Source organism: Leptinotarsa decemlineata, unplaced genomic scaffold (assembly GCF_025532065.1).
Source record: "Leptinotarsa decemlineata unplaced genomic scaffold, Ldec_3_MD MMD2_tig00026336_RagTag_RagTag, whole genome shotgun sequence".
Classification (NCBI taxonomy): domain Eukaryota; kingdom Metazoa; phylum Arthropoda; class Insecta; order Coleoptera; family Chrysomelidae; genus Leptinotarsa; species Leptinotarsa decemlineata.
In genome coordinates this window covers 7,159,193-7,171,519 of record NW_027412692.1, presented here as the reverse complement: position 1 = coordinate 7,171,519, position 12,327 = coordinate 7,159,193, and the positions used below count along the sequence as shown (strand labels likewise).

Below are 12,327 nucleotides of genomic sequence, written 5' to 3'. Positions count from 1 at the left end.
CCCGCAAGTTTGTGTATGTATGCATGCATAGAGACCTCGTATGAGTGAAAATGTTCTGTTGAAGAATTTACAACAATGAAAATGTATTCAAATAATGTTTGTGCAATCTGAAATATGGTTAGGAACTGGTCATTATTGTTTCAAGAAAGTATACCGCAACATTCGGATTTAAATGTATACGCAAGGAAATTTCAATAGCCTAATAATATTTTTAACATTTTTGCAGTTAAATACTTAATGATATCCTGTTTCTTTCAGAAACATCGTTAGGGGTAGATTTGAACTGCCAAAAAGAACCTCACAATGGTTATTTCGAAAGTGTCGACAACATGGGCAAAATCGTATTCGAACGTTCAATATCTCCTCTTCTGAAAAAGTATGATTTCACTTTTCGTTTCACTAAACAGTACCAAACACAAACAGCAGCTGTCGATACCATAAACAACTTCAACAGAAATATTATGAGGAATAAGATTCGTAGTTATAATTCTGGATCAGAAAAGGAGCCTTTGCCTACTTTTGTGGATACTTTAATTCATAAAATGGGTACGGAAGGAAAAGTCTCGGAAAAAGACGTATTGGATGAAGTCAACACCTTCGTATTTGGGGTGGGTATGAACGAATATATGTTGTTTCTGACTGAAATAGTAATTTTTTTAGGGACATGGCTCTACGGCTACTGGTTTAGCCTTCACCCTGTATGCATTGGCGCACCATCCAGAGTGTCAGGTAGGAAATTTCCCAAATGAGTTTCTGCTTTTCATTGTTCAATAAGATAGATAAATATTTTTCAGATACAATTTTTGAGAAGTTTAAAAGGTAGTATGTTCGTTTTTCAATGAAACGACCTTCTAACCTAACCTTGGTTCAACAAAAATTGCGAGCAAGCTGTTGCCTCCAGAATCTTGCCTACCGGCAGTAGCGCAAAAATCCCAGTGCCAAAAACCGAACTAGGTTTGTTAATGCTCACAACAGCTGCGAACTTTTTTGGTCCCTTGGGAGCTGTCTGATTTGTCCATCTAGTCCAAGTCTCCAGAAAACACTGCAGCCTCTTGGGCTTATTGCGTTTATTCTCCCATCTTCTCATGACACCTATTCCATCAATCTCGTTCCCTGTACTAGTTTGTACAGGTTCTGTATTGGATGTTCGTCATATTCTTCTGGACGTAATTTTGTACGTCCATATATTGCCTGCCTCCTGTGATTCAGTGCCTCACATTCGCATAAGATGTGTAGAGCTGTTTCTATCCCTTCGTTGCATAATCTGCAGCTGAGGTCTTCGTTGTACAGCCCCATTTCATTTAGATGTCCTCTAAGCCAACAATGACCGGTTAGTAACTCTGTAATTATTCTGATCCGATCCCTACTATATTGAAGTAGTTCTCCGATTCTTTTCTCGGACGGTTACCTAATGAAGGTTCTATTGTGATTGTTGCCAGGTACTTTTGTCCAGTACTCTGTGTGCTTCTTATTGGTCCATGTACTATTCTGGTTTCGTACCAATGATTTTGGTACTCCCAGAGCTGGTTCAGGACCTATATATGAAGTTGATGATCCGTGTCTAGCGCATTCCTGAGCTTTATCATTACCTGTGATTCCTGAATGCCCTGGCACCCAGTACAAAGTTAATTTATTTCTGTTTGCAAGTTCATTCAGTTCTTCATGGCATTCCCAGACTAAAAAACCTTCGAGTTTTTTAGAGCCCCTAGTGCGCTCTTGCTGTCTGTTTAAATATTGATCCGCTCATTTCTTTGAGGTCTCAATTTAATAAGCCTTGCACACTTCCGCTTGAAAGACGGATGTGTATAGTCCTAAGCTGCAAACTTAGGATAAATGAAAGCAAAAAACTTCACAATCAGAGAATTAGGGATAAACTGCTTGCCAATCCCAACAGGTCTAGATCCTTCTGGTCGGTAGCTGAGAATGTTAATCAGAATTTTACAAAATCCACAATTCCACCATTGACCCAAGCGGATGGTTCAATTGCAACAACAGCCATAGAAAAAGAAAATCTACTGGCTGAACAAGATGCGTCCCACTCCACAGTCGATTTTCTGGGAACGGCACCACCCACTATTCCCACGCTTGAATCTACAATGCCGGAAATTACTTTTCGACGAATTGTGAAACAGCTCAATATCAACAAGGCTTATGGCCCTGAAGAAATCAAATGAAATCACACCAGTATTTTGTAGAGTTTTCAACCTGTCTTACGAAAGGGGTTTTTCCTTCTTGTTGAAAGATTGCTCGCATTCAGCCTATTCCCAAAAAGGGCATGAGAAATCTTCCAAATAACTATAGACCAGTCGCTCTGTTATCAGTGTTTTGAGAAATCATGCAGAAAGTTAACCACCATATGTTCAAATATTTGGAAGGCTTCAACATTTTGAGCGATCATCAATATGGCTTCCGGAAACAAAGATCAACAGACGAACTTCTAGCGTATGTTACCTATATTTGGAATAACGCAATCGAGAAGTATGGAGAATCAAGATCTGTTGCGCTGGATATTTCTAAGGCTTTTGACCCTGTGTGGTATAAGGGTTTGCTGGCTCATGAAAACGGACAAAACTTTCGAAAGAACCTAATAAATAACACCAGCAGCATTCAATCTGAGATAATTTCAAATTTGGAGCATTTTCGGTATCAGAAGCAGGTTCAAGGTTCTTTTGCTTTTGAAGATTATTATCCTGCATCATATTCTATAGTCTATTTCAAAAGAGTGTAGAGTAATAAATCATGAAGTGTCATAAAATTTGCCTGAATTTCGTTGTCGTCCATGGGCGTAGGCAAATCTTAGGATTATTAAACTTAATAATTAAAGTAAATTAAAAATTACAGACATAGATAATAATAAAAGGCCATTTTTGGGAAGTAATTTGGTCTAAAACTAAGTACCTACATGTATTTAGGTAAGTAAAATTTCTTAAAAAAAGATTAAGATTGATTTTAGTGGTTCTTGTAAACTTATTTAATATGCAATTTGGGTTCATATACTTGAGCATGATTTCTCAAAAAAGGGTTAACACTTAGTTCCGAGGTGCCATGTCATTATAATAATCCCTTTTTGACCCTGCCCACCAATCATGCAATACCTATTAAACCCAGGCAATTAAGAAAAAGGGTTTAAATATATTGTAATGGTGTCTTAAACATTCGAGTTATAATAGTAATTGTTACTACACCAATTAAACGTACAGTGATATTGTGATATAGAAATAGTGAAAAAGTTATAAAATGGGGACATTTACTCCAAAGAAAAGAAGTGTAAAAAATTCTCCGCTATCTGTTTGCGAAAAAGTTATAATTTTAAATGTATATGATTGCATAAAACACGATCACCCTAGTTTGTCTGTGCAAGAAAGTGTTGAGCGATGTGCCCGAATGACTGGAATTGGACAGTCCACGATTTTTAAATTATTGCGAGAAAGACAGATATCAGGCCAGGTAAGTCCATGCAAGAGAAAATCAGGAAGACCAATAAAAATCTTAGATGAAGACACCAAATGTGACATTCGAAGAAAAGTTCATTCGTTTTATTTTAAAAAGGAAATACCCACTCTTGAAAAAATATTTATCAAGATAAGCCAAGATAACGATATTCCTTTGATATCCAGAAAACTTTTATGGAAAACTTTAAAAAGTATGAATTTTGCCTGGGAAAAGCACAATCGAAAGGCACTATTACTGGAAAGTGATGAAATTGTTTGCTGGAGACGAAAATATTTGACAACTATAAAGCAGTACCGCAGAGAGCAAAAGAAAATTTTTTATCTTGATGAGACGTGGATAAACGAAGGTTATATAGTCAAAAAAATGTAGCAAGATAAAAATATAACAAGTTCTCGCCAAGCTTTCATAGAAGGCCTTTCGACGGGTATTAAAGTGCCTTCGGGAAAAGGGAAGAGGCTTATAATTGCTCACATTGGAAGCGAAGACGGATTTTTAAAAGAAGGTTTGTTAAGCTTTGAGTCGTGCCGGACGGGAGATTATCATGAGGACATGAATTCGGATGTCTTCGAAGACTACTTCGGGGAAATGTTAAAATTTCTTTCAGCTGATTCGGTCGTGGTTATGGATAATGCAAGCTACCATTCAAGGCGCTTAGAGAAGGTACCAACTTCAGCTTGGAGAAAGCAAGAAATTATTAACTGGCTGTCAAATAAAGGTATTCAGTTTGAGACGAATTCAGTAAAGAAGGAACTACTAGCCATAGTAAAACAACATAAATCTCGCTTCATGAAATATGCCGTAGAAGATGTAGCAGAAAAGTATAAAGTAACTGTGCTGCGCCTACCGCCATATCATTGCGAATTAAATCCTATAGAACTTATATGGGCACAAGTTAAAGGATATGTTGCAAGGCACAATACCACATTTAAAATGAAAGATGTCAAGGTATTGTTTGATCAAGCCATTATGGAAATCACATCAGAAAACTGGCAAAAAGCAATCCAGCATGTTTTAAAAGAGGAAGATAAAATGTGGGAACTGGACAACTTGGTCGATCAGGTGGTTGACCCTATAATTATAACACCAGGGGATGATGACAGTTCTTCGGATGAAGACTATACTGATGTAGAATAATTTAATTGAATTGTAAATATACTGTAGCGGGATAAGCAATCTGGACAGAGACCAGTGTATCAGTGACAGTGACACTTTTGCTTAGGTTAGGGTTTAGAATTAAGGGTAGTCTCGGAAGGTTCTCGAAAATTGTACCTAGTAATCTCTAGAACATTCAATTAGGGTATAAATAGAGTGTTGTTAAACGTTAAGGGAAGTTCACAGTTTTAGTATTGTTCAAGTGTCAAATTGTAATAACGTATCCAGTAAAGTTCTTGTCGTTTTTGTGAATAAATTGATTTAAAGTCCCCACAAGTGTTTCAATACGTAAAGTTCGTTCGTGTGTGTTTGTGAGTATTTCCCGATTTCGGTTCGTATATATTTTATTGTTACATTTTATATTTTTTTAATAACACTGTTCTGCTGTATTAAATTTTTATTTCCTTTAATATAATTTTTATGAATGCATATTCTTTTGGCAATTATCCCACTAGCGCGCCTCTGGCTCAGTATTTATCCGTCGATAACAATGGACAAATCCCTTAAAACAGGGTGATACCTACCTGCTCTTTATGAAACGACATAATTTTGCAATGCGGACTAGGGAAGTGACAGAATTTATTGACGGATCACCCTGTAGCGCTTTTGAATACTTAATGAGATTTTATTACTCTACACTCTTTTGAAATAGACTATAGCTCCATTTCATTTAGTAATTAGTATCTATCTCACATATTTTTCAAAATGTTTGACATTTGTATAAAAAAAAACACATGACGAAAATTTTTACTTCTCACGAAGTAGTTCTCCACCAATTTGTGTTTTTTTTTTGTTTTTCTTATGTAACACCAGGAAAGGTATGAGCTGGATAAGTAACAGCCCAAAATATCAATTTTTTGAACAGGATGCTCATAAGAATTATTGCAAATTTATATTTTAAATTTCTGAAAATTCTCAACAAACACAGTTGAGACAGAAAAATGACTGTCATAGAGTACATTATGTGAATTATGAACTTCTACAGATGAAATAAAAAATAGATACTTAATCAACAAAGCTCTGTCCAGGAGAAAAATGGACAGCTTCAGGTTCTGAAGTTTTCGAAAAAAATCGTGGTGGCACACAATGATCATATAAAAAAACTATTCCCAAAAAATTACTGTATTTCTGGATAGATTTATCATTTATACTTATTCGAATTTAAACATTTTCATTTCAGGAAAAAATTCTTGAAGAGCAAAGACAAATATTTGGTCACCTCCATAATGAATTGACAGTGACCTACGATCATCTTCAAGAAATGAAATATTTAGAAAAGGTCATTAACGAAGCTCTCAGAATGTACCCGCCATTTCCTTTCATAGGCAGGAAATTAGTGAAAGACGTTGAACTAGGTGAGGCATTTTATTTCTGATACTAGTTGTTGCCTGCGGCTTCGCCCACGTAGAATTTGGTTTGCCACATTAAGTTTCATGACAGACCATTTCAAACAGATAGTTACAATATTTTTTTATCAACTCAAAACTTCAGCTTTCCAACTTCAAAACTGACGAAATGCAATACAATTTTCGAACCCTATTTTCCCCTTGAGAGTGAAAATCCCTGATTTCCTTTCTTGGTGCTTATTTACACTATACAAAGAACCTACCTGCATATTTGGAAATTCTAGGTTCAGTAGCTTCGGCTGTACGTTGATATAAGAGCGGGCTACTAATTTATATTTTTACTTCAAAAATACGGTAACTAATAAAATATGCCAACTCCACTAAGTAATGAATAGTTTCAAGAGTCGGATTATAAAGAAAATCGCAAAACTAACACAACCATCGAAGACGTCTGCCCTCACGGCCTGCCCGCGCGCGGGCAAACACGTGAGGGCAGACGAATTTTACGAATATCGTTATACCACATTTTAGTGACACCATCTAATACTCGTTTAAAAAAATTAAAAAGCAACCCTTGAAATGTCAACAAAATTCAAATGAGATTCATAGACGGCTGAGACATATAATTTTTCAAAACATAGGGGCAATTTCCAGTTGAACCCTCCTGCTCTTAACCCTCTTGCTCTTCAAATGATGGAGAAAATAGATTTTATTTTCTTGAACATTTCACTGTGACTATAAATATCGGAAAATTTTTGTACCAAAAAGCTGACGAATACTAAAGAGTCTTCCAACAGGAATTTCAGATTGTTGAAGCTACATCTGTCAAATTAGTTCAGTTTATTTTGTCAAATCACTATGGACGGATGTAGCATTCAACAGTATGTGCAAATAGTAAAATTGTTTTATCAAAATGGCTTTTCTGTTCGAGCGTCCAATGCGTCCCGTTAAAGTCACTGTTTGGTGTGGATTTTGGGCTGGCGGCGACATTGGTCCATATTTCTTTGAGAACGACGTTGACCAAGCCATCACTATCAACGGCAATCACTGAAGGTCGATGACTACCAACTTCTTTTGGCCTGAATAGAATGACCTGGAGACCAACGACATGTGGTTTCAGCAGGACAGCGCTACGTGCCACACAGCTCATGTCACGTTGGATATTCTGCACGAATGATTTGAGGGCATGGTAATCTCACTTGGAGGTGATGTGAACTGGCCACCAAGATCGTGCGATTTAACTCCGTTAGACTATTTTGTGGGGTTTTTTAAGCCCCAGATGTATACGAATGAGCACCAAATCACAGCGAACCTCAAAGCCAACATTACCAATCCCATGCCATCGGTCAAATTTAGCAAGATTTATGCGCCAGAGTCATGGAAACTTGAACGTTTCGAATGTGCTCCACCCAGAGAAGTTGTGGCGGACATTCGAACAAAATTTTGATCTCACACACTTTGTTTTATTCAAATTTCAAAATAGAAAGCGCTTGATGAACGACTCCAGTATAAAAACTGATAAGGTTTTCTCAAGTACATTAACTGTTAAAAAAAATCTGTTTAAAATCTGTTTTTCCGTTAACCAGCTGTCGCACCCCTACGAACGACAACCCTCAGAAGTCGAAACTTGTGCGAGCTAAGGACTAACGAGGTCTTACCCTTTAACGTGTGATTCCTAACACTGTTCATTGTTCTTGAACTAATGCTAACAATTTATTCACAAATCAATGAAAGTTCAGAAAGTTCAGAAAAGACAGATTCAAAACTTTGCCCCTCGATTCATGGGATCTTCCCATCAAGAAGCCCAGGAATTCCTTCGATTTATTTCAGAAGGTGTACATGAGGACCTCAATGGAATTACTAAGAAACCTAAACCGATCCTAACGGAGATTGACGAAAAATTGAGCGAAAGCGGAAAAGCGCAAGAGTCCTGGCTGAGATACTTGAACATGAACAACTCTAAGATTGTACACAATTTCGTTGGTCAATTAAAATCTACTATGAAGTGCACACACTGTGGATTCGCATCAAAAACTTTCGATCCTTTCTGGGATTTGTCTCTCCCTATAACACAAAGAAGTGGCCAATTGAGTTTTCACAATACTTAGATTTCTTCACAAGAGAGGAAACCCTGGATGGAAATGAAAAACCAATCTGTTCGAGGTGCAAGGAAAGAAGAAAATGCACAAAGTCCCTATCAATCCATAAGTTTCCCCGTATTTCAGTAATTCAATTAAAAAGATTCTCTCCAACGGAAAGATTCAGAGGAAAATTGAATGTTGCCATTGAATTCTCTTCTTTAGAAGGATTAGATATGAGCAATTATGCAGCAGACAATGTGGCTCCTTATCGTTACAGTCTATATGCACTTTCGAATCACAGTGGGACTACTTACAACGGCCATTACACAGCATATTGCATACACCCACGTGGTATAAATACAACAATTCACACGTGTCCCCAATTTCACCAAAATCGCTTGTAAATGAGGGGACATATGTCTTCTTTTATGAACAGGAGGGAACAAAGCAGCACTTTTGAGGTGTTTTTTTCCTCCTCTTTTTCAATAAGCTAAACTCTGTTAATTGATTTGTATTTCATGATTCTTCTGATGATGAACGTTAATTCTCATTCATCAAAAAAAAAGACTTGTAGATCCAATATAATTTAAAATTTTCTCTTGTAAGACTAAAATTCACTGTTTACTGAACAAAAAATCAGTTATATGAAAGACTTTGTTCTATTACAGAGGGAGGAATCGTGTTACCAAAGAACTTGAGTGTGGGAATTTTTGTTTATGGCTTACATCACAATCCGAAGTACTTTCCAGAACCGAAAAAATTTATTCCAGGAAGGTTTGACGGCAATATAGTTCCTTTTACTTTCCTACCGTTCGCCGCTGGACCAAGAACTTGTTTGGGTAAGAATTTTCTCCATTTATCACCTGAAATATAAAGTACGCAGTGATATACTGAAAGGAAAAAGTTTGATATGGTTGATACCTGAAATATGAATGGAACCGGTCGATATTTGATGAATATCTATATCGAAACTAACTAATATAGTTTGTGAATCACAATAAAGTATGTCAAGCTGAACTCGACAATAGGTTTCAATACTACTGCTTGAGATATGTTCCAAAAGTAACTAGAAATGTGATTTGGTGGTTCTGAAAACGGATGAACCAAACGTAAAAACTTGTTATGGTGGTAGTGGTAGATGATGAGTTTGTAACTTCCTGATCCAAATAGTTTTTTGATTTGAATAGTATAGTATATTTTACATATCTAGATGAGCTTAGATCATCATTTTCTAAAAAAAAATTGAAATTATCAAGAAAGACATAAAAAATCACTTCAGACTATAGCGTTTTCCAAGCTTTTCTTCACCTTATCATTTTCTTTGTAAGTACCAGATTTGTTACATTTTTTTTCCTTGCTAGTACCAGAATTGTTTCATGTTTTTGTAATGTAGTCACTCGACATAAGGATTTATTAATGTTTTGTATTGCACACTTCCCAAAATGTTTTGTAAAATTGTAAATTGTAATGTAGATATCAGACCTGAGCATTCAAAAATACTTTGTAGTTCCCCACACTTTGTTGAATATGTTTTTGTAAATTGGCTTTGCCGTTAAATAAATGAATAAATAGATAGATAAATAAATAAATACTTGAATAAATGAATAATTAAATGAACAAATCAATCAATAAATGAATAAATAAAAAAATCCAGTAAGCCTAGCACAAACCAATATTAAACGAAATTTCCGACTAGCTATATTAGGAGGAGACTCGTTTCCGTTTACTCAAACTGATTTTTTCATCCTCTTTAGCTAAGGTTTCATTCATCGCCCAAAATGGAACCAGGCATTTGACAATGAACGCACTGTTCAACGTTGGTTTGCAGAATTTAGTTCCGGAGATTTCAGCTTCGAAAATTAGCCCCAAAGTGGTCGACCCACAGTACTCGTGGACTTTGGTAAAGTATTTGAGGGTCCGTCTCAAACAGTGTGTGAGAAGGAGGAAGAAGTGGTCATTAGCTCCCATGCGATTTTTGATAGTTTAAAACGTATTGGAAAGGTCATAAAGCTCGACAGAGTTTCTCACGTGTCCAAATCTGTTCTGTTTGCTCTTGCACAACCAAAACAATCCACTACGTGTGATGAAACGTGGATCCTCTACAACCGATGAGCCACCCAGTCACTCCCTAAAGGAGAAAACCGACCAAAAAGAGACCATGGTTACTTAATGGTAGTCAGCGATTGGTCTGATTCACTCTAAGTTTCCGCAATAGGGTCAAATCATCACAGCAGAGTCCTATTATGAAGATATCGACAAAATGTACCAAAAATTGCGTAAGCAGCAGCCAGAACTGATCAACAAAAAGGCCGATGCTGCTTCACGACAACGCCCGTCCACACGTTTCACAAATCACCATTCGAAAATCAAATGAATTAAGCTGCAAAGTTGTGCCTCACACACCACAGACATCTCGCAAATCGAACACCATTTTCTCAAGCACTTCGATCATTTTTTCAACGGTAGAACCTTAGCCAATCAGAACCTGTCAAACCGGCCTTCGTTTAATTTTAGAACGGTGATTTGTGAAACGTGCGTTGTCGAGTTCCTCACAATAAAGCTCTGTTGTAATGGTTTGGCCCGGTTGTAGAAAGTTATAGTGAATCACACAGCCGGTGACCACCATAGAGTAACCCTGGTCTATTTTTGGTGGGTTTTTGCTTTTGAGAAGTGCCCGGGTGGCTCATTGGCGTCCAGCCATTATCCCGAACATCACCTGTTGTCGAAGAGTATTTTCTTCTCATCATACTCGACAATCTTATCAAAAAAAAATCGTTTCGTTGCACGAAAAGAAAATAGAACAGACCTCGAACATGACAGTTTCAGTCGATCGTTCAAATCGAGGGCCATCTACTTTTCGAGCTGTTTGACCATTCCAATACGTTTTGAACCATCCAAAACCACATGGAAACTGACGCCACCACGGTTTCCAAATCTTGGTTGTGGTCGACTACTTTGGGGCTTATTTTCGATACTAAAATCTTTGGAACGAAATTTTGCAAACCAACGTCGAACAATGTGTTCATTAACACTAACATTGCCAAATGCCTGGTCAGTTTTTCGAGCTCTTTCAGCTGCGTTTTGGATCAATTTGAATTCGGCATCAAAACTGACAAAACTTATGAAAAAACAATTAAAAAAAAATTTCATTGATTCACCCGTGTTTTTTTTCCAGGAAGGAAATTTTCGATGATTGAAATGAAGAGTACGATTTCGAAACTCATAAGGAATTTCCATCTTTTACCTCCAGGACCTACATTTCAGTTGGAACTAGTACCTGAAATGACTCTCACATCACGAAATGGAATAAAAATATCACTGGAGAAACGAAATTGACTCAACATAGACTAGCAACTAAATGAAATTGTATAACTTCTTCAATTGTATGTGCAAATATAAATTATGACTGTCTCAGTATATAAAATCATCATGGAATCGAAAAGAAATTCACAGGAATCGATACACAATCAATCGGTTTATTTCAATCATCATTAATCATTGTCTGCCATAACCACCATATCCCTAAATATTTGGAAGGCTTCAAAATCTTCAGCGATCATCAATATGGATTTCGGAAACAAATATTAACAGGCGACCTTCTATGGTATGTCACCCATATTTGGGTGATCTGTTGCTAAGGCCTTTGACCCTCTGTGGCATGATGGTTTGCTGGCCAAACTTCGATGCTATGACTTGTCGGATCATTTCTGAGGATGGCTCTTCAGCTTCCTGGAAGAACGTTTTCTATAATTGTGCCAAGACATATTGGACACCAATATGTCTTGGCACAATTATGTCGCTAGAATTGCAAAAGCTGCTTCTCAAAAGCTTGGAACACTATTCCAAACCAAAACTGTACACATCTCAGCAACTTTATAATGCTTTATATTGCTCAGATCAAACCTTCTTTGAAGTATTGTTCTCATGTATGGAGCTCTGCCCCTAAGCATACCCTGAAGCTGCTGGATTCCATCCAGATAAGTGGCATCTACCTGATTGGAGGCGCAAACATAACTTGCAACCTTGATAGTCTGGAACATCGAAGAAATATTGGAGATTTGTCTCTCTTCTATAAATACTTTCACGGGAAGTGTTCAAGTGACTTGGCACATTTGATACCACCATATCAGTAGCGACGGACTGTAACTGCTCATCGTTTTGAGGTTCAACTTCACTGTTCAAGAACTCTTTCGTCTAGAGAACTGCGTTCATGTGGAAAAAAACATCGTGAGAACGTTTTTCCAAATTAATTCAATCTCCAGCGATTCAAATTCAATATGAATCGCCACTTCCGC

General features: G+C 37.0%; 1 protein-coding gene across 2 annotated transcripts in view; it reads left to right on the top strand.

Annotated features, from left to right (window-relative positions):
* The window catches only part of LOC111502951 (cytochrome P450 4d2), a 29,000-nt gene extending 17,554 nt beyond the window's left edge, over positions 1-11,446 (top strand). For both annotated transcript variants that reach the window (XM_074183293.1, XM_074183292.1), the window contains 5 exons: positions 259-608; positions 661-729; positions 5,786-5,960; positions 8,701-8,871; positions 11,208-11,446. In XM_074183293.1, coding sequence (XP_074039394.1) covers positions 259-608; positions 661-729; positions 5,786-5,960; positions 8,701-8,871; positions 11,208-11,368 — 926 coding nt within the window. In that variant the 3' untranslated portion in view covers positions 11,369-11,446. The remainder of the gene's footprint in view (positions 1-258; positions 609-660; positions 730-5,785; positions 5,961-8,700; positions 8,872-11,207) is intronic.
* The last annotated feature ends 881 nt before the right edge of the window (positions 11,447-12,327 follow it).